This window comes from Pogona vitticeps, chromosome 4, assembly GCF_051106095.1.
Source record: "Pogona vitticeps strain Pit_001003342236 chromosome 4, PviZW2.1, whole genome shotgun sequence".
NCBI lineage: Eukaryota > Metazoa > Chordata > Lepidosauria > Squamata > Agamidae > Pogona > Pogona vitticeps.
Window position 1 is genome coordinate 53,370,893 of NC_135786.1, and position 18,782 is coordinate 53,389,674.

General features: G+C 42.8%; 1 protein-coding gene across 9 annotated transcripts in view; it reads right to left on the reverse strand.

Annotated features, from left to right (window-relative positions):
• The window catches only part of ANKS1A (ankyrin repeat and sterile alpha motif domain containing 1A), a 186,585-nt gene extending 168,050 nt beyond the window's left edge, over positions 1-18,535 (reverse strand). For 6 of the 9 annotated variants that reach the window (XM_072997399.2, XM_072997401.2, XM_072997400.2 and 3 more), the window contains exon 1: positions 18,245-18,535. In XM_072997399.2, coding sequence (XP_072853500.2) covers positions 18,245-18,441 — 197 coding nt within the window. In that variant the 5' untranslated portion in view covers positions 18,442-18,535. Of the gene's footprint in view, positions 1-12,790; positions 12,850-18,244 lie in introns of those variants that run through there. The other 3 variants (XM_072997403.2, XM_072997402.2, XM_078392697.1) reach the window with 2 other exon arrangements.
• Between the last annotated feature and the right edge of the window lie 247 nt (positions 18,536-18,782).

Consider the following 18,782-nt stretch of genomic DNA (forward strand, 5'->3'; position numbering starts at 1 on the left):
TAGTTTCCTGCTTGCTGGAAAGAACATGAAGAGTGTCAAGCCATTAAAACAAAAAGGTCAATTAAAATATTGACCAGTTCTCACTTACTGAGTTATTGTCAGAATCACAACTGGGCATGTGTGGGAGAGCAAAGAGCCAGAACTCGGGCCAATCACCACATCTTCCACACTGCCCACAGAAGTGGCCAGGGGAGGAGTGGCCACTCCACAGTCAACCAAGAGAAGTACAAGGCCCAGTCCAATGGGAACTTGCCCTTGGGGTTGTGGCACCATACCTGGCAGTAGCAGGGGTCCTGCCCATGGCAGGAAATGAGATGAAGTGAAGGGTTGAATTGGTTTCAGATTCTTTTGCAGCTGGGGAAGCAGGGCATAAAAATGAGGGATGACTCCAGCCAATGGAGGAGGAAGAAAACAAGGACAGATGATCAGAGGAAAGGAGAGATGTCCACAACCGGACTGTGATGGTTGCCCCACATCACTCCTGTCACTCACAGTCTGGTTCTCATTTGCATGAGCCTATGAGAGGAGTGGAGGGGCGGAGTCAGCTGATATAAAGAGGTTTGACAGAAGAGATGGAGAGAGATAGGCAAAAGGCAGAGAGAAAGAAGCAGAGAGAGCTAGAGAGATAGTCAACGAGATGGGGAGAAATAATAATAGAGATAAGGTGGTCAAGATAAACAGACAGAGCAGGTGGTGAAGGTGGCACACATAGGCATCCTTCAGTCTCGAGAGACTATGGCATCGTGCTCTGCATGGAGGACTTGGAACAGCATCTAGTGTGGCTGAGAAGGCCAATTCGAGAGTGACAATCCCTTCCACACTTAGGACAAATACAATCTGTACCCCGTCTAGCTCCCTGATTTTGCTGCTTTCGTGACTGCCTCTTTGCCTCAGCCTGCTGGGCGAGGGTCTCTTCAAATTGGGAGAGGCTGTGATGCACCGCATACGTCCAGGCTGAACGCTCAGATGTTCTGTTGAGGTCCATTTCCAAGGCCTTCAGATCCCGCTTGCAGATATCCTTGTATCGCAGCTGTGCTCTCCCTCTGGGGCGATTTCCCTGCACTAATTCTCCATACAGGAGATCCTTTGGAATCCGACCATCAGCCATTCTCATGACGTGCCCAAGCCAACGTAGATGTCGCTGTTTCAGTAGTGTATACATGCTAAGAATTCCAGCTAGTTCTAGGACTACTCTATTTGGAACTTTGTCCTGTCAGGTGATACCAAAAATGCGTCGGAGGCAACACATATGGAACGTGTTCAGCTTTCTCTCCTGCCTCGCATGAAGGGTCCAGGACTCACTGCAGTACAGGAGTGTGCTCAGGACACAGGCTCTACAGACCTGGATCTTCGTGTATGCTGTCAGCTTCTTATTGAGCCATACTCTTTTTGTGAGTCTTGAGAACATGGTAGCTGCTTTACCAATGCGTCTATCCAGCTCGACATCTAGGAAAAGAGTGTCAGAGATTGTTGAGCCAAGGTACACAAATTCATGGGCAACCTCTAATTCTTGCATGGAGATAGTAATAGAGGGAGGTGAATCCATGCCCTGGCCCATGACTTGTGTTTTCTTCAGGCTGAGGACACAGCCCTGTTTCACTCCGCTTCAGATGTCAAAGGGATCTGATAGATATATGATATTTGAATGATTATATAGTATGTATTGAATAATGAACAACTGTGATTATAATTAAAGTTAATACAGTGGTGCCTTGACTTACGAACTTAATCCGTATTGGACCGGCGTTTGTAAGGCAAAGGACCATTTCCCATAGGAATGAAGTGAAAACCAATTAATCCGTTCTGGCTGAAGAAAAAAATACCCCCCAAAATAAGAAATAAAACACTGCAAGCCCCTGGGGCTGCAAAATACAAAACAAATCCCAAAATAAACAGAAACATAACCCCACCAGCCCAATCACACCCTGGGATACATTCGCGAAGGCTTTCACGGCCAGGATCCAATGGTTGTTGTGGGTTTTTTGGGCTCTTTGGCTGTGTTCTGAAGGTTGTTCTTCCTAATGTTTCGCCAGTCTCTGTCGCCAGCATCTTCAGAGGACAGCACTCTGTGCTCTGGTGTAGTTTGCTTGGGAGTGGAGTATTTATGGCTCTGAGATAGGCTTTTGTCCTTTCCAGCAGATGGGTGATAAGTGTGTCTTGTTGTGGGCGTATTGTTGTGATAAGGAGGAGAGATTATCTGTCACTGTGATTGATGGGTGTCATTAGCTGGTCTTTTGTGTGTAGTGATTCCCGGTCCGTGTGGCTGGGTAGAGTTTGTTGACCTTTTGCACGCTGTATTTTTCAGAGCTGGGAGCCAAGTTTTCTTGAGTTTCAAACGTTCCTCTTTTTTGTTGAAGTTCTGCTGGTGCTTGCGGATTTCAATGGCTTCCCTGTGCTGGTGTTGTTCAGTATTTCAGTATTTTGAAATAGAATTTCATGTCCAGCTTGTTTTAGGGCATGTTAAGCTACTGCCGATTTTTCTGGTTGTTTTAGTCTGCAGTGTCTCTCGTGTTCATTGATTCTGGTGTGGATGCTTCGTTTTGTGGTTCCAATATGTACCTGGCCACAACTGCAAGGTATCCGGTATACTCCTGCAGTGGTGAGGGGGTCCCTTCTGTCCTTTGCTGACCATAACATTAGTTGTATTTTTGTGGTGGGCTTGAATACTTTATTTAGGGGTGGCTGAAGAAGAAAAACAGCCACCCACAAATAAAGTATTTCTGCCATACATCAAAGGGGTCACAGACCGCATGGGGAAACATTTGAAAAAACACAACCTACAAACGGTTAGAGTGAGTGTGTCGGAGGAGGCTTTGGACTACCTGGAGCTGCTTTCTGCTCCTGAGTAAGTACATTGACTTTGTTTCGCAGGGTGGGTTTGGGGGGTATGTTTCTGTGACGTGATTTTTTGTGTGTTTCTGTGAAGTGATTTTTTGTGTGGCCATAATTATTGCTGTGTGTGTGTGTGTGTGTGTGTGTGTGTGTGTGTGTGTGTGTGTGTGTGTGTGTGTGTGTGTGTGTGTGTGTGTGTGTGTGTGTGTGTTTTGTGTGTTTTTCCCCAGCCCCATCATGTTCCGATGGGGCTGACTGTGCGTGGGGGGGTTGTTTTTGTGTGTTTTTTCCCAGCCCCATCGTGTTCCAATGGGGCTGGCTGTGTTTTTTTCATTTTGGCTGCCCCAGGATAGACTTTCCAATGAGCTCTAGCTTGTGTCTGATGAGGTCTGCTCTGAATTTTCCACCATCACCACTCTAGTCTCTGTCCCACTTATTTCATCATTTCCACTCCCTAATAAGCCAAGCACATAGTTTGACTGTCCTGTGTGGGAAGGGCTATTTAAGAGCAATATTATCAATATCCCTGGCCACCTCTGCATTCCAGAGACCCAAGGGCTCAACTGGATCATTTGACAAAACAATTTAAAACTTCTCAAGAACTATCAGGAAATCCTTTGGATCAATCAGTTTTCTAGGGCAGTGGTCCCAAACCTTGGGCCTCCAGATGTTCTTGGACTACAACTCCCAGAAACCTTCACCACCACCTCTGCTGGCCAGGATTTCTGGGAGTTGAAGTCCAAGAACATCTGGAGGCCCAAGGTTGAGGACAAGTGTTCTAGGGCACAGCATTTAAATTGGGCCCCACTGCTGCAAAGCCTCAGGGTTCCAATAAGCCTAACTCCTACCAGGTAGTGATCTGACCTTGACAACAGAACTGCTGAGAGTTCTTCCACACATAGATCATCACCATCTTGCCCAGTACAGAAAGCCAGGCCATGAGTTACTCATGTTGCAGCGCAAACTCTTGGTCTGGCAGATACCACTCGGGACAGCCCCACAGTTGTCACAGTATACCTAAAGTCCCCAGATGCTCCTGATAAATTGGTCTCTACATGGGTGTTGAAGTCCCCCAGCACAACAACCTAAGATGACTGCAGCACTTCACCTGAGAACAAGTGGACAGTACAGTAAGAGAATCCCTATTCTGTCCTGGGTATCCACTCTGAGATACAGACACTCAATCCCAGCAGTCTGTGGGACTAGGCACCTACAGTAGTAAGCATGACAGAAACACTATTTCAACTTATTCTTCCCAACCCTATGTATTGATTGCTGCTGTACATAGAATCCAGATAGACAAAGCTAAATCCTCCAGCTTCATCCAACCAGGTCTCTATAAAGCAAGCCAGATCAGTGTGCTCATCCAAAGTACTGTATAATTCTAGATGTTAGGTTTGGGGATTTTGGGGGGACATGGGAACAGCACTCTATTTTCTCCCAACCCCCCATGATATCATTGATGCCTTCCAACTCCATATCTCCCTCTGCAATTCCAATTACTACTCCCTGTTTACTGCCCCAACATTCCCCTCTCCTTTGAAAACACACCGCCTCCTCAACAAACAGAAGATCTCACAACAGCAAACAAAGTTGGGCAAGCACAGGACACATTAAATAAGACCCTTCTTCCTTATCCCTATCATCCTTTCTAAAATAAGAACATACTTCCCTGCACACTCCACTCCTAAACAAGCAATAAAAGTCAAGGAAAAGAAAAGTCAGGAGAAAAAAGCAAAACAGTTGCGTCATAATCCAGCAGGAGGGAGGGCTTGGTCCTGCAATAAAGCTGAAGCCCAATGGCCAAAGTTCTGCAGGGGAAGCATATCAAAAGAGTAGCAGATGTTCCCCAGACCCACACATTTCCCTGCCCTGGCAGATGACACACAGGCACTCTCTTTTCCTCCATTCAAGGTGACAGTACTTCACAACAATCTATGTTTTGTGGTTTGCATTTCATGGCATCTCTAATCAAAAGGATTAAGTAGCAAATGGTCTGAAAACTCCATAAGTGAGAGCATGATGTTAGCTGGACAAAACGACAAGTGACAGAATTAATAAGCCATGGCCACTTCAGCATCTTCAGCTTCCTGCTTTTCTGTAAGAATGATTCTTAGCTATGTGATATTGGTAAATTAGGATAAGGTAACTCTATATATGTAGGGATGTGGTGGCGCTGTGGGCTAAACCGCAGAAGCCTGTGCTGCAGGGTCAGAAGACCAAGCAGTCGTAAGATCGAATCCACGTGACGGAGTAAGCGCCCATCGCTTGTCCCAGCTCCCGCCAACCTAGTGGTTCGAAAGCATGCAAATGCAAGTAGATAAATAGGGACCACCTCGGTGGGAAGGTAACAGCGTTCCGTGTCTAAGTTGCACTGGCCATGTGACTACGGAGGATTGTCTTCGGACAAAACACTGGCTCTGTGCCTTGGAAACGGGGATGAGCACCGCCCCCTAGATTCGAACACGACTGGACAAAAATTGTCAAGGGGAACCTTTACCTTTACTTTAATAACTCTATATATAGAGAGAGAGTTACCTTATCCTAATTTACCAATAAATTAGGATAAGGTAACTCTATTCACTATATATATATGTATGTATACATATAGTGAAAGGAAAGTCTGATACTGCAAAGAAAAATACTGCATAGGAACATGGAATGTAAGATTTATGAACCTTAGTAAGCTGAATGTTGTCAAACAAGAGATGGCAAAAATAAACATTGACATCCTGGGTGTCAGTGAACTAAAATAGACGGGAATGGGCGAATTCAATTCAGACGATTATCGTATCTACTACTGTGGGCAAAAATCCCGTAGAAGAAATGGAGTAGCCCTCATAATCAACAAAAAAGTGGGAAAAGCTGTAGTGGGATACAATCTCAACAATTATAGAATGATTTCAATACAAATCCACTCCCCCTAAGTACAAAGATATAGAGGAAAATAACAGAAAGGGAAAAACCAGAGATCTGTTCAAGAAAATTGGAGATATTAAAGGAACATTTTATGCAAAGATGGACATGATAAAGAACAAAAATGGAAGGGACCTAACAGAAGCAGAAGACTTCAAGAACAGGTAGCAAGAATACACAGAAGAATTATATCAGGAAGATCTGGATGTCCCGGACAACCCAGATAGTGTGGTTGCTGACCTGGAGCCAGACATCCTGGAGAGTAAAGTCAAGTAGGCCTTCGAAAGCATGGCTAACAACAAGGCCAGTGGAGGTGATGGCATTCCAGTTGAACTATTTAAAATCTTAAAAGACGATGCTGTTAAGGTGCTACAATCAATATGCCAACAAGTTTGGAAAACTCAGCAGTGGCCAGAGGACTGGAAAAGATCTGTCTACATCCCAATCCCAAAGAAGGGCAGTGCCAAAGAATGCTCCAACTACCGTACAATTGCACTCATTTCACACGCTAGCAAGGTTATGCTCAAAATCCTCCAAGGCAGACTTTAGCAGTATGTGCACCGAGACCTCCCAGAAGTACAAGCTGGATTTCGTAGGGGCAGAGGAACTAGAGACCTAATTGCTATAAAGTGCTAGATCATGAAGAAAGCCAGAAAGTTCCAGAAAAACACCTACTTCTGCATCATTGACTACACAAAGCCTTTGACTGTGTGGACCACAACAAACTATGGCAAGTTCTTAAAGAAATGGGAGTGCCTGACCACCTTATCTATCTCCTGAGAAACCTATATGTGGGACAGGAAGCAACAGTTAGAACTGGATATGGAACAACTGATTGGTTCAAAGTTGGGAACAAAGCACGACAAGGTTGTATATTGTCTCCCTGCTCATTTAACTTATATGCAGAATACATCATGTGAAAAGGCAGGACTGGAGGAATCCCAAGCCAGAATTAAGATTGCTGGAAGAAACATCAACAACCTCCGATATGCAGATGATACCACTCTGATGGCAAAAGTGAGGAGGAATTAAGGAACCTCTTAATAAGGGTGAAAGAGGAGAGTGCCAAAAATGGTCTGAAGCTCAACATCAAAAAAACAAACAAAAACAAAACAAAAACAAAAACAAAACAAAAAACCAATATCATGGCCACTGGTCCCATCACCTTCTGGAAAATAGAAGGGGAAGATATATAGGCAGTGACAGATTTTACTTTCTTGGGCTCCGTGATCATTGCAGATGGTGACAGCAGCCACAAAATTAAAAGACGCCTGCTTCTTGGGAGGAAAGCGATGAAGAACCTAGATAACATCTTAAAAAGCAGAGACATCACCTTGCCGACAAAGGTCTCCATAGTCAAAGCTATGGTTTTTCCAGTAGTGATGTATGGAAATGAGAGCTGGACCATAAAGAAGGCTGACTACCGAAGAACTGATGCTTTTGAATTGTGTTGCTGGAGGAGATGCTTGAGAGTCCCCTGGACTGCAAAGAGAATAAACCTATCCATTCTAAAGGAAATCAACCCTGAGTGCTCACTGGAAGGACAGATCCTGAAGCTGAGGCTCCAATACTTTGGCCATCTCATGAGAAGAGTCCCTGGAAAAGACCCTGATGTTGGGAAAGTGTGAAGGCACGAGGAGAAGGGGACAACAGAGGACGAGAAGCAACCAACATGAATTTGACCAAACTCCGGGAGGCAGTGGAAGACAGGAGGGCCTGGTGTGCTCTGGTCCATGGGCTCATGAAGAGTCGGACAGACTTAACAAGTAAAGAACAACAAATGCTATATATTCAGCCATAATACACAAATCTTTTCTAAAATACACTGCATTAAAGTTTATCTTTGCACCTGGAAACCAGCATTTTAGGAGATTCTAGCCTAAGCTAGTTACCTCCCAAGTGTGTTAACTTTCAATGTGCAACATGTTTTTACAGCAGATAACCTATGTAAAATAGCTAACCCCAACTTAAACACAGAGATCATTCCCCAATATGTGCTTTATAAGAAATGTTGACTAATAAAATACGCTCTGCTGAATTCAACCGAAGATATTTTGGGAGAATGCAACATCATTTCCCTACTTTATAATTTTGCAAGTGAATACCACATACACACACTGCTCAGCAAGAAAGCGGAAGTCACATACTCCTCCCACCCAAGTAACCAGTTAAACTCAGAAGATCTGAGATCTGATGTATATGGAACTCTTAGATTTAGATCTTTGCTTATGAATGCTAACATCTGAAGAACAATTTGTATTGTTGTTCCCACATTTGGAATGGCACAAATAAAAGCAATGACATGAACACTGAAAATAAATTTTCCAGTTTTTACTTTCTCTGTGTTACTTTGTATAGACTCCTTTTCACTTCCAGCATACATCTGGTCCTGTTGCAATAAGAGACATGTTTTGCAAGACCATAACCTTTCAAAGCATTTTCTATGGTGTATTATTACACATAAATTTGCAATAACGTACCTTAGAGAAGACAACTTCTGGAGGCTCTAGGTCTTGTTTCACAGAATTTTCACAACTCAGCATTCTGCATCACCTATGACAAGAAGTCCCAGCCACATTTCAAAGTCCTAAAAGACTTCTTTAAATGGAATGACAATCTGTTGGGCAAATCTGTTAACTAGCAGGTGGCGGAAGCGGAAGTGGCAGCAGAAGGGGGAATCCCAGGCATGGAGATACCTCCAGACTCCACTCTGGATCTGCCTCCAGTCGTGCCCAAACCTGCTACCGCCTAGAGCTTGGCCCACCTGCTGCCACCAGCGCCAGCTGCTCCGGATCCTGGCCCGCTCCCTGTTGGGATGCTAGCACCGCAGCTGCAGCTGCCTCTGGCTGCTGGGGGTAACAATCCAGTGACATATGGCTCGCGTACTCACAGGGAGGGCTCTGCATGCTAGTTGTGGCACGCATGCCATAGGTTCGCCATTGCTACACTAGGGCACTGATCAGACTCCATGTCAGTACTGAATGCCTGAAAGCAAACACTGTAGAGGCCATTCTTTCTTCTCATAGTACATTTTTCATTCTGTGATATGAAATATCATGATTAGACCATAAGTTGTGAGTGTAAACCTAGGTTAGCCACGACCAGCTTAAGTGATTCAACAGGATAGCCTTTTAATAGTGAAGATGGCTATCTAAAAACAGATTGTGTAAAAAAAAAATAAGACAAAAATACTTAGAATACAATTTGGAGCTACAGGTTTGAAAACAACACTCACACTCATCTTTATCTCAAGTTTAGCAGACAAGATAAATTTCACTTTTCCTTCTAGGTGCAGCATTTTTTTGCTACAAAATGATCCAAGCAGATGATCCAGAATATATCTCACTGACAAATTATGACACTGTACAATGAGACACATGTGTCCAACACAAATCCATCATCTTTCAGCTGAAAATTATCTCCCTTTTCTACATGTACTATATGAAAAATTTGATAAAACAAAATTAGGTTACAGCAGGGAATTGCTGCAGGAGAAGGTCAGACCTTTCCTTAACAGAACGTCTGCTGGTATAAAATCCCTCAGCCTAAATCCCTCTTCCAGTTTAGAAACCATTTGAAAAGTCTTTTCCCATATAGTGCAACAAATGCTGCATATGCTTTAACTGAACATTTGATTTTGCTGCATTCTGAAATATTCCAAAATTAGCATCTGATTGTATTATATGCTTTCAATCTTTTCCTCCACACCCCATAAATCTAAGCAGAAGTTTTCAGTGTCTAAAAAAAAATTAGCTTAAATAAACATCGTACAGAGCTTTGAAAAAATGGGAAATTGTAAGCTAACAGTGAGACACATACATAAACATGAACTTTAAAAGTGAAGATTTATTGGGCGTAAGAGGCAAAGAAGAGGACACAACCATAGTTTAGCTGTACACATAATTAGTTGAGCACATAATTTTTGCATATGGAAAATCACAGGTTCAATCTCTGGTAGTAGAAGTGGATGCTGGCAGATTCAGATTCCTACCTAATATCCTGGGCAGCTGCCGATAGTGTGAAAAATACTGAGCTAAATGAAGTAATATATTGATTCAGTGTTAGCTCTAGATCATACTGGTAAATGGCACACAGATCAAGTAAATTCACAAAAACTCTGTTGTATCAGGATGACATCTTAATGTCTGATGCCCATGCCTCAATCTAAATACGACTGTATTGGCTGTTTTAGATATTTTTGAAGTGGTTCTTAACCTTGAGTCCCAGATGTTTTTGAACTACAACTCCCAGAAATCATGGCCAGCACAGCTAGTGGGAGTTGTAGTCCATGAACATCTGCGGACCCAAGTTTGGGAACCACTGCTTTACAGGAAACAATTATAATACAACAATTAATAGCGGAAACAATTATAATACAACAATTAATATTTCATTTTATTTAATAAATTACTATACTTCCCCTAAAAATCATCAGGATAGCTCGCTACAGAAGTTATATAATGGTAAAACCTGAAAACATCAGTTAGAACAGCAGAAAAAAATACTAAATCGATACTAAAATTTTACCAGATACTAAAAGCCTGAGGAAAATGTAATAAGATCTCTGCCAGCACAAACAACTTTTGGTACCACGGAAATGTCCCAGAGAAACTAGAAAAGCTGCTAAAACAGAAGACATTCTTCCATTATTTTCTGCACTATGAATATAAAAGGTAAAGGTAAAGGTTCCCCTTGACAATTTTTTTGTCCAGTCGTGTCCGACTCTAGGGGGCGGCGCTCATCCCGCTCTTCAAGCCATAGAGTCGGCGTTTGTCCGAAGACAATCTTTCCGTGGTCACATGGCCAGTGTGATTTAGACACAGAACGCTGTTTACCTTCCCACCGAGATGGTACCTATTTATCTACTCGCATTTTGCATGCTTTCGAACCACTAGGTTGGCGGGAGCTGGGACAAGCAACGGGCGCTCACTCCGTCACGTGGATTCGGTTTAGCCCACAGCGCCACCACGTCCCCCCACAGCGCCACCACATCCCCAGTTCTTTAAAAAACTAGTGAGACATTTTCCCTCTGATCTACTTCTGTTACAACCAAGCTGCAATATTTTTAACCCGTCATTTCAAAATGATCTTCAAAGAGAGCACTATATATACAACACACTGCACTAGTCAAGCCTAGAACCTACCAGAACAGGACTCTTCCAGTCTGTAGGAGATCATGGCAAGCACACTAGCTAATGCAATATGCTCTATACTATTTTGGCCACCTTGGGTTTCTACCAATGCAGTTAGGGTTATTCTTTCAAACACTGCAATCACATGTAGAGAAGGCTGAACACAGTTGAACCCAATGACCTCTATTACAATAATTGACAGTCATCTTCGATCTCCTACCTTTGGTAAATAACTAAGGCTAGATGTCTTACCAAGAACTGAATCTGATAACTTTTACAATTGTAATAATGTTTAAAAACCTCTTACAGTTCTCCTTCTCATAGTTTATACCCATTTCAGATACAGAAGCCTCACCAACAATTAGATCCACCAAATCCTAATCAACAGATAAAGTTCTTTTTGGCAACAAAAACAGAACCTGAGAACAGGACTCTGCCAAAAGGTGAGGTACAAGACATATAACATGTACTGTGACTATTTTTGTGTTTTGAATCCAGTGAGATATAGTATTTCCAGCTTTAGTTTGAGATGGGGAGATCTCGTCCAGGAATAGAGGATGCTGCCTTATAAAAACATGATTTCACAGTATGTTGCCCTAGGTGGAAGGACAGCATATAAAATAAATTATTTTTTCCCTAAGAACACTATAGCCTGGCAGGGTCTTCCATCATTCGTAGCAATTTTTGTTTTAAGGAAAGTAGCAAATGATTTACACAAATTCAGATACATAAGGAAGTTGCCATATTTAGAGTAGACAGAATGCTGATCTTTTAAATCACACTTTTATTTTTTGGAGCTAGTATTTCCTTCTCAGGATATACTACACTCTGCCAAGTTCTACTAAAACCTACAACAGCCCTCTCCTTGTTCTCATTTGGAAACAAGCAGTTTTGAACTTCAGGTTCTTTAAAGTTACACAAAGGTGTTTCAAAGCGTTTAACTGCTTCTGAATAGCTATAATTGTCTTTTCCCCATTTCCAAAAGACTTATTACTAAAGTACCATAATATTCCTCCCTAAGCAAATTTATTCCAGATCTTATTTCACTGTCCTTGTTTTATCAGTCATGTTCTAGATCAAAGCAATGTAATTTCAACCACCCTTCCATCACAATTGCCAGTTCCAGCACACAATCAAAAGGAACTGGAGACAGCAGAAAAAGCCTGCAGACAACAATGAACTATAAAACATTAAACCAGTTAGCCAATTACTATGGTAATATGTCTTTTCAACCACAGCTAACATTAATATCACATGCTATAGGGCAAACAGAACTTAGAAGGAAACAGAATTGCACAGCAGTCATGCATGCATTGCCCTTCAAAGCCCTGAGGTCTAGAGGCTCTCATCTTGCTCTGAATTGTAGAAAGTGGATCAAGATTCATATTCTCTCTCTGCAACTGCAAGATGACAAAATGTTTATAATAATGAAAGTCAAAAAAGGGTATTCCTGCCCCACTCCTTCTCTAACCATTATTAATAAGGCTTATTTGCTCTTAAGAAAAGCAATTAAAGGAAATACTCACAATGGCAAATTAGAAACTTTCTTCCTCTAGCAGTGTTTAGTTCACATTCAGTACAAATTTTGGAGCCATTCAGTATTTTCCTAAGAGCAATCTGGCATTTCACTGAAAGTGTACATGTATAATAACCCTACTGTTAAAATCTTCCCGTTCTACATTAGAATGTTCAGGAAGCTAATTCATTACCTATAAAGACAACGCCAGACTTCCAAAAATACATTTTTAGCCCAGTGACTTCAAGCAATTCCTACTTTCCACAGACTCAAGCCATGCTTTCAAAACAGGATGTGCCACATGCCAAGTCACAGGCTCTAAACAATTCAAAGAAGCATGCATTTCAGTTCAAAAACACACAAGCTCTCCTGAAGAGTCCAATGATTTACTCACATTAAATGTTTGTAGGACTGGAGTTTAGGATGATCAGAAAACTGCTTAGAGATATTGGAAACCTGGGAAGATCATAGGTGGAGAAGCATCTATTAAGACCTTCAGACAATTATCATTTAAAGAAAGGGAACCATTTAGAAATATTAAAGTGCTTACTTTAATAAGGATAAATTATACTGTAACTCACTTATGTAAATATACTGGAACTATATTGTAACTCACTTGTGTAAATGGTCACACACTAACTATGCACTTCCTGATACAAGAACCAACTGTCCCAGAAATAAAATTACAAAACACTTCCAATATAGACAAGAATGCAGTATGGAAAAGACTTAAATATTTTTATACTTGTCTGTCTTCGTGATTCAGACTCCAGAAACAGATCTAGTATTGCAGAAAGGCAAAAACTAGTTGTAATACACCTTAATCAGAAATTCAGTAGGGTTTTCATACTAAATCAATAGCCGCCCAGAGTAGACTTCGATCTAGATGGGCGAGGTATAAATTTATAAATACACACACACACACTAATGTACATTTAAATGTGTTGCACACAGAAATACCAACTTTATATTGTACGCAAAAGATATATTACACATGCTGTGTCATTCTTCTCCCAAACTCCATATGGTGATAGTGAGACAACGCTTTACTGGGAACAGCCATAGAAAACCCAAAATAATGTAGAAGTTTCAGTTGACACATTTTATTAAGAGTTTACATGGAGGAAAAAATTGTGAGAGAAAATGTCTTACTCATAATGGAAATCCCAAAACACATTCTGCAACAATCCATTAAAAACTAAAGATTAATTCAACATTCTTAATTAGTTTAAATTGTGTCTCCAGAAAAATTTCACATGAAGTCAACAAGCAACTGATCATCCTGGTGAGCTGCAAAAAACAACAGGGAAATGCAAGCATGTTCATTTATCTGGCTTTTTAAATGGCATTTCATTCCATCAGCCATGGCATCCTTCTGGAAAAGTATCTTGGTGGACAGTTCATCCACCATCCTAGTGGGATTAATGTTCTGGAGTGGACTGCACCCTTATGAAGCAACCAAATGCACAATTGGGGAGTGCTATTATATTGACCTCAAACAGACTTAGTGGTTTAAAATAACTCTTAATAGTCATGGCTGATGTGCTGTCACCCAAACTGGATAGATATTCTACCCCAGTTCTTCAGATAACATACACTTTTGAAACTACAATGTACTTTATACAGGGGTGCTTCTGAAACTAGTTTAGGAACTTCACGTAGTCCAGAATGGTACAGCTATACTGCTAAATGGAAGTGGACAAAAAGATCATACTCACTGGATTCCAAGACATTTGTTTTAAAGATGGATACAAACCGTCACTTGGGCGGTTCATGCCAGTTTATTTTTTGTCCAAACAGGTTCTCAGCACTTCCCAGTCCCACCTCCTTCAGCGAGGCCCACTCATGCCCAGCTCTAATTTGTTTTATTCAAAGTGCTGGTCTTAACTGTTAAAGTCCCCTACAGCTTAGGACACAAGCACTTGTTGGACAGCTTTCTGTCCAATGTGCCAATTCATCTAGACCAGTAGCTCCCAACCTTTTTTTCACTTGTGTATCCCCTTGGCAGCCTGTTTCCTTCAATTGTACCCTTCATATTAGCAAAATGTCTGTAATTAATATGGTTGCTGTTCTCTGAAATGTATATGTTGTAACTGTAAATACATAGCCCAATAATGGGATTAAAAATCAATGGAATAATAAGGTAAATAGAGAGAGTCAGGTGCTCAATTTATATATACAATGGTATCAGCCCAACTACATTCAAATATTCATGAAGCAGAGGAGAGTGGAAGCTGAACCTGTGAGGGACATACAGTTAAGCATGTGCACTGTACTGCCGGGTTTGCCATAAATTGTTTAGGGAGGGATTCCCCACCATTCGCTTAAATAACAAAGCAGGAGAACAGGTCTTTTCTTGAGATTAAACAACAAAGAAAACCTGCTCCAGTACTTCTCATAACATTTAATTAATTTCAAAACTTTTGATTTGTATTTTATCTTATATTGTTGATGTAGGTGCCTTTTTCTGCCATTATTCTTTTTCTTTTGCATACTCCTAAATGCCTCAGTTTGTATCCCAGAAGGTATGCACTTCACAGGTTGGGAATCACTGATCTAGACCATAATCTGATCTATTTTTCTTAGTGTCACCACAAAATTATAGGGACTGACCAGTGACTCGAGAGAGTCACTAAGCTGTGGCTCCTTGATTTTGAAAGGGTTTTCCTGGGGAACTGCTCTTGTGCTACCATTTACACACCATTAAAAATTACCTCCACTTTCCTAAACTTTAAGAACTACTAATATTTGCATTTTTAACTTAGAAAAGTGGTCCCCAACTTTGGTTAACCCAGGTGTTCTTGGACTGCAATTTCCAGAAATCTTGGCCAGCACAGCTGGTATTGAAGGCTTCTGGGAACTGTAGTCCAAAGACACCTGGGTTAACCAAGGTTTGGAATCAGTTAGAAAGATTCTCTTTTCACTGTCTGTTTGAATTAACTATTTTAGTTTGTTGCATTAAGATATACAGTTGTTTAGAAATGCTATCGCCATCACCATGCTCATACTTTAATGATTTTCTACTTGTTTAGCTGCCCTGAGAATACAAATTTATGTGGAAGATACAAAATATGTTACATAGGGGGAAAATTCAAATTTCACTCCTGTTCAGCAGAGAGCAGAAAAAAACATGGTAGCTGGGGGGTAGCAATATGGGTAATTACAGATGGTACTCCAAATTGGGGTGGTGAGCATGAGACCACAGTCAATAGTGAGGGGTACTGACAACTGCATTCCAACAAACATCTAAAAGTTCATATGCTCCCCATTTCAATTCATATGTTTCCCATTTCTATGCTAGATATTAAAATAAATAAAATTTAGGGAATACTACGCAGCAGCTGGAAAATGCTATAAATGCTTCCAACTTTGCATTTTAAGATTATTACACACTGGAGGTGTCATCACATCCAGACATTTTTTAAATTTCTTTTCTCCCAGGCCTTTCGTGTATCAGCTCCCCACTCCTATTCTAAAGAAGACTTCATATTAATGCAAAAGCTTATACAGTACAGTGGACCCTCTACTTATGGAATTAATCTGTATTGGAACAGTGGCTGCAGGGTGAAAAGTCTGTAAGTCGAGTGTCCATTGACCTACAATGCATTGAAAACTGATCTTTCCCATAACCAGCCGTTTTTGTTCCATTTTTGTTTTTTTCTGGTCTGTAGGTCGATTCTCTGGCTGCAAGTAAAACCAAAATTTTGCAGAAATCTGTGTTCAAAAAGTCCATAATCAAGCCGTCTGTAAGTCGAGGGTCCAGTGTGGCTGGAGTCATTCTAATACAGACATTTTTACACTTTTCTACTGGATAACATGTTTATGATACAGTGCTCAAAACAAATTCAAACAAATACAGTACTGGTACTTTTTTCAAAGAGAAAGCTACCAACTAATACACAAATTATCTCCACAATTCATTTAAGATTGGTCTCAGCTTCACACTGTTACTTCTATCGTGCCTAGCAACATTGTCCCACCACCTCACTCCTCCTTGCTTCTCAAACTTATATTTCGTTATAAAACAACACATTTATTGGGGGGGGGGGTTGGGGAGGTCAGGAAAGTAGGCTGAGAATTTCTAAATGTTACCCATAAAGAGGAAGAAATGGGAAAGGACACCCTGAAATCAAGGAAATGGCAACTACATCTTCTTCAGTCCCAGCCACAATGAGAAACAAGTACTAGAGTTCACTTTTTTGAACTCAGTATAGGAGAACAAACCTATCAATTCTGAAGGAAATTAACGCTGAGTCCTCACTGTAAGGACAGATCCTGAAGCTGAGGCTCCAATACTTTGGCCATCTCATGAGAAGTGAAATTTCCCTGGAAAAGACCTTGAGGTTGGGAAAGAGTGAAGGCAAGAGGAGAAGGGGATGACAGAGGACAAGATGGTTGGACAGTGTCATCGAAGCTACCAACATGACTTTGACCCAACTCCAGGAGGCAGTGGAAGACAGGAGGGCCTGGCATGCTCTAGTTCAGTGGTTCTTAACCTTTGTTACTCAGGTGTTTTTGAACTGCAACTCCCAGAAACCCCAGCCAGCAGAGCTGATCCTGAAGGCTTCTGGGAGTTGCAGTCCAAAAACATCTGAGTAACAAAGGTGCTCTAGTCCATGGGGTCACAAAGAGTCAGACACGACTTAACAACTAAACAACAACAAAAATAGCACAAAATAAAGCTGGGGGACACCAGCAAATCTACTATCTAAAGTTGAAAAAGAAAAAAAGGAGCATTTTAAAAATTCACAACTTCTGGGGAGGAAATAAAAGAAGCATGAAAATCAGCCTATCTGACACCCACTTAGGACACGATGCATACAGTACTGTATTTTGCCGTCTTTGCATACAGATTCCAAGTCTCTCATTCTATGCCTGTTTCACATTTTCTCCAAGAAGAGCAAACTGGAAGACTTTCATATACAAAAAAAGGGGGCTAGATGATGGTTGCCCTACTAGTTAGTAGTAGAACCCATTTTCAATTCAGGAAGGACCTTTCTGTTAAACGAGTATCTCCCTCTCTGTCTGTAACATAACAGGTGTTTCAATGGTGGTGTAGTTGCAAACATGTATCTTGAAAAAGACAACAGGAAATATAACTAGGCGTAATGGTTACAAAGAATTAATTCAGTCTGCTTCATAGAAAAAGCAATAAAGCTGCACTGATTCTTGGCAACGAAACAGACAAATGATGCTTCACGTATGAGCTTCTTCCCCCCCCCCCCGGCCAACCCACATACACACACCTGGGCCGTCCATGTCAACCATGAGAACCAGTTTGAAATGTTGCTTCCAGCATCTCCTAAAATAAAGTTCAGCCGGACATTTTTTTTCCACCTGAAGCTTGTACCCCTTACGACGGGAATCGCCATTCGCCCAGCTGAAAGGGACTTTTCTCCAGGGAGCCCGGAAGCTCCAAAGAAGTACTCCGTCCACTATCTAAACCCCACAGCCCGGCAACCCCGAAGCCACCTTCAACCGCTTAACACACGCAAACACACACACACACACACACACACACACACACACGCACGCCCAGCATGCAGCCAGCCCGAGAAGCACACGCGCCCTCCATCCTCATGCCACAAATAGGCACCGAACTCAAAGGGCACGGGCGGCGGCCACCGCCTCGAGGAATGCCCGTGAGCAGATACCGGGGAGGCGGGGACTCTGCCCACGGAGAACCGCACCTCGAGGCATTCGCAAGGCAGCCCGACACACCCCCGGCCCGACAGCCACACCGCCGCCTGGCACAGGCAGGCTCCGTCCCTCCACAGCGCCACCTCGGCCGGCCGGCCGGCCGCCCTCCACCGCGCCGCGAGCGGCCACACCCCTGGCAAGCACCTACCTGAGGAGGCTGGAGAGTGGGTGTCCCCCGCCGCCGCCGCCGCTGCCACCTCCGCCGCCGCCGCCGCCACCCCCGGAGGACCCGGAGCTGCCCCCGGAGCCGAAGCCCGAGCTGAGGCGCTTGCCCGACAGCAACTTCTCCACGGCGGGAAGATTCCCGGTACGGGCGGCCTCCAGCAGCTCCTGCTCTTTCCCCATGGCCCGGGCCCGGCCCGGGAAACCAGACCCCCCGCCTCCACCTTTCGTCTTCGGCTACCGCCGCTGCCTTAGCCCGGCCGGCGCGTCCTTCCGGGGCGGGGCCAAAGAAGCCACACCCCCTCCCCTACTGCCCCCCCCAACCCCACCCGCGCGCTGCTGCTGCTGCTGCTGCTGCCCGCTGGCGAAGAGGACCGAGCAAGCGGGAGAGCGGAGTTTTTGTTCGCACGCTGGCAATTATTCAGAGGTTGTCGCCTGAAAAGATGAGGTAAGGCAAGGTAAAGGGGCTGGCTGCAGCATTGCCTACTGGAAGAATACGGTTCGTCGCCTCCGCTGTGCGCATG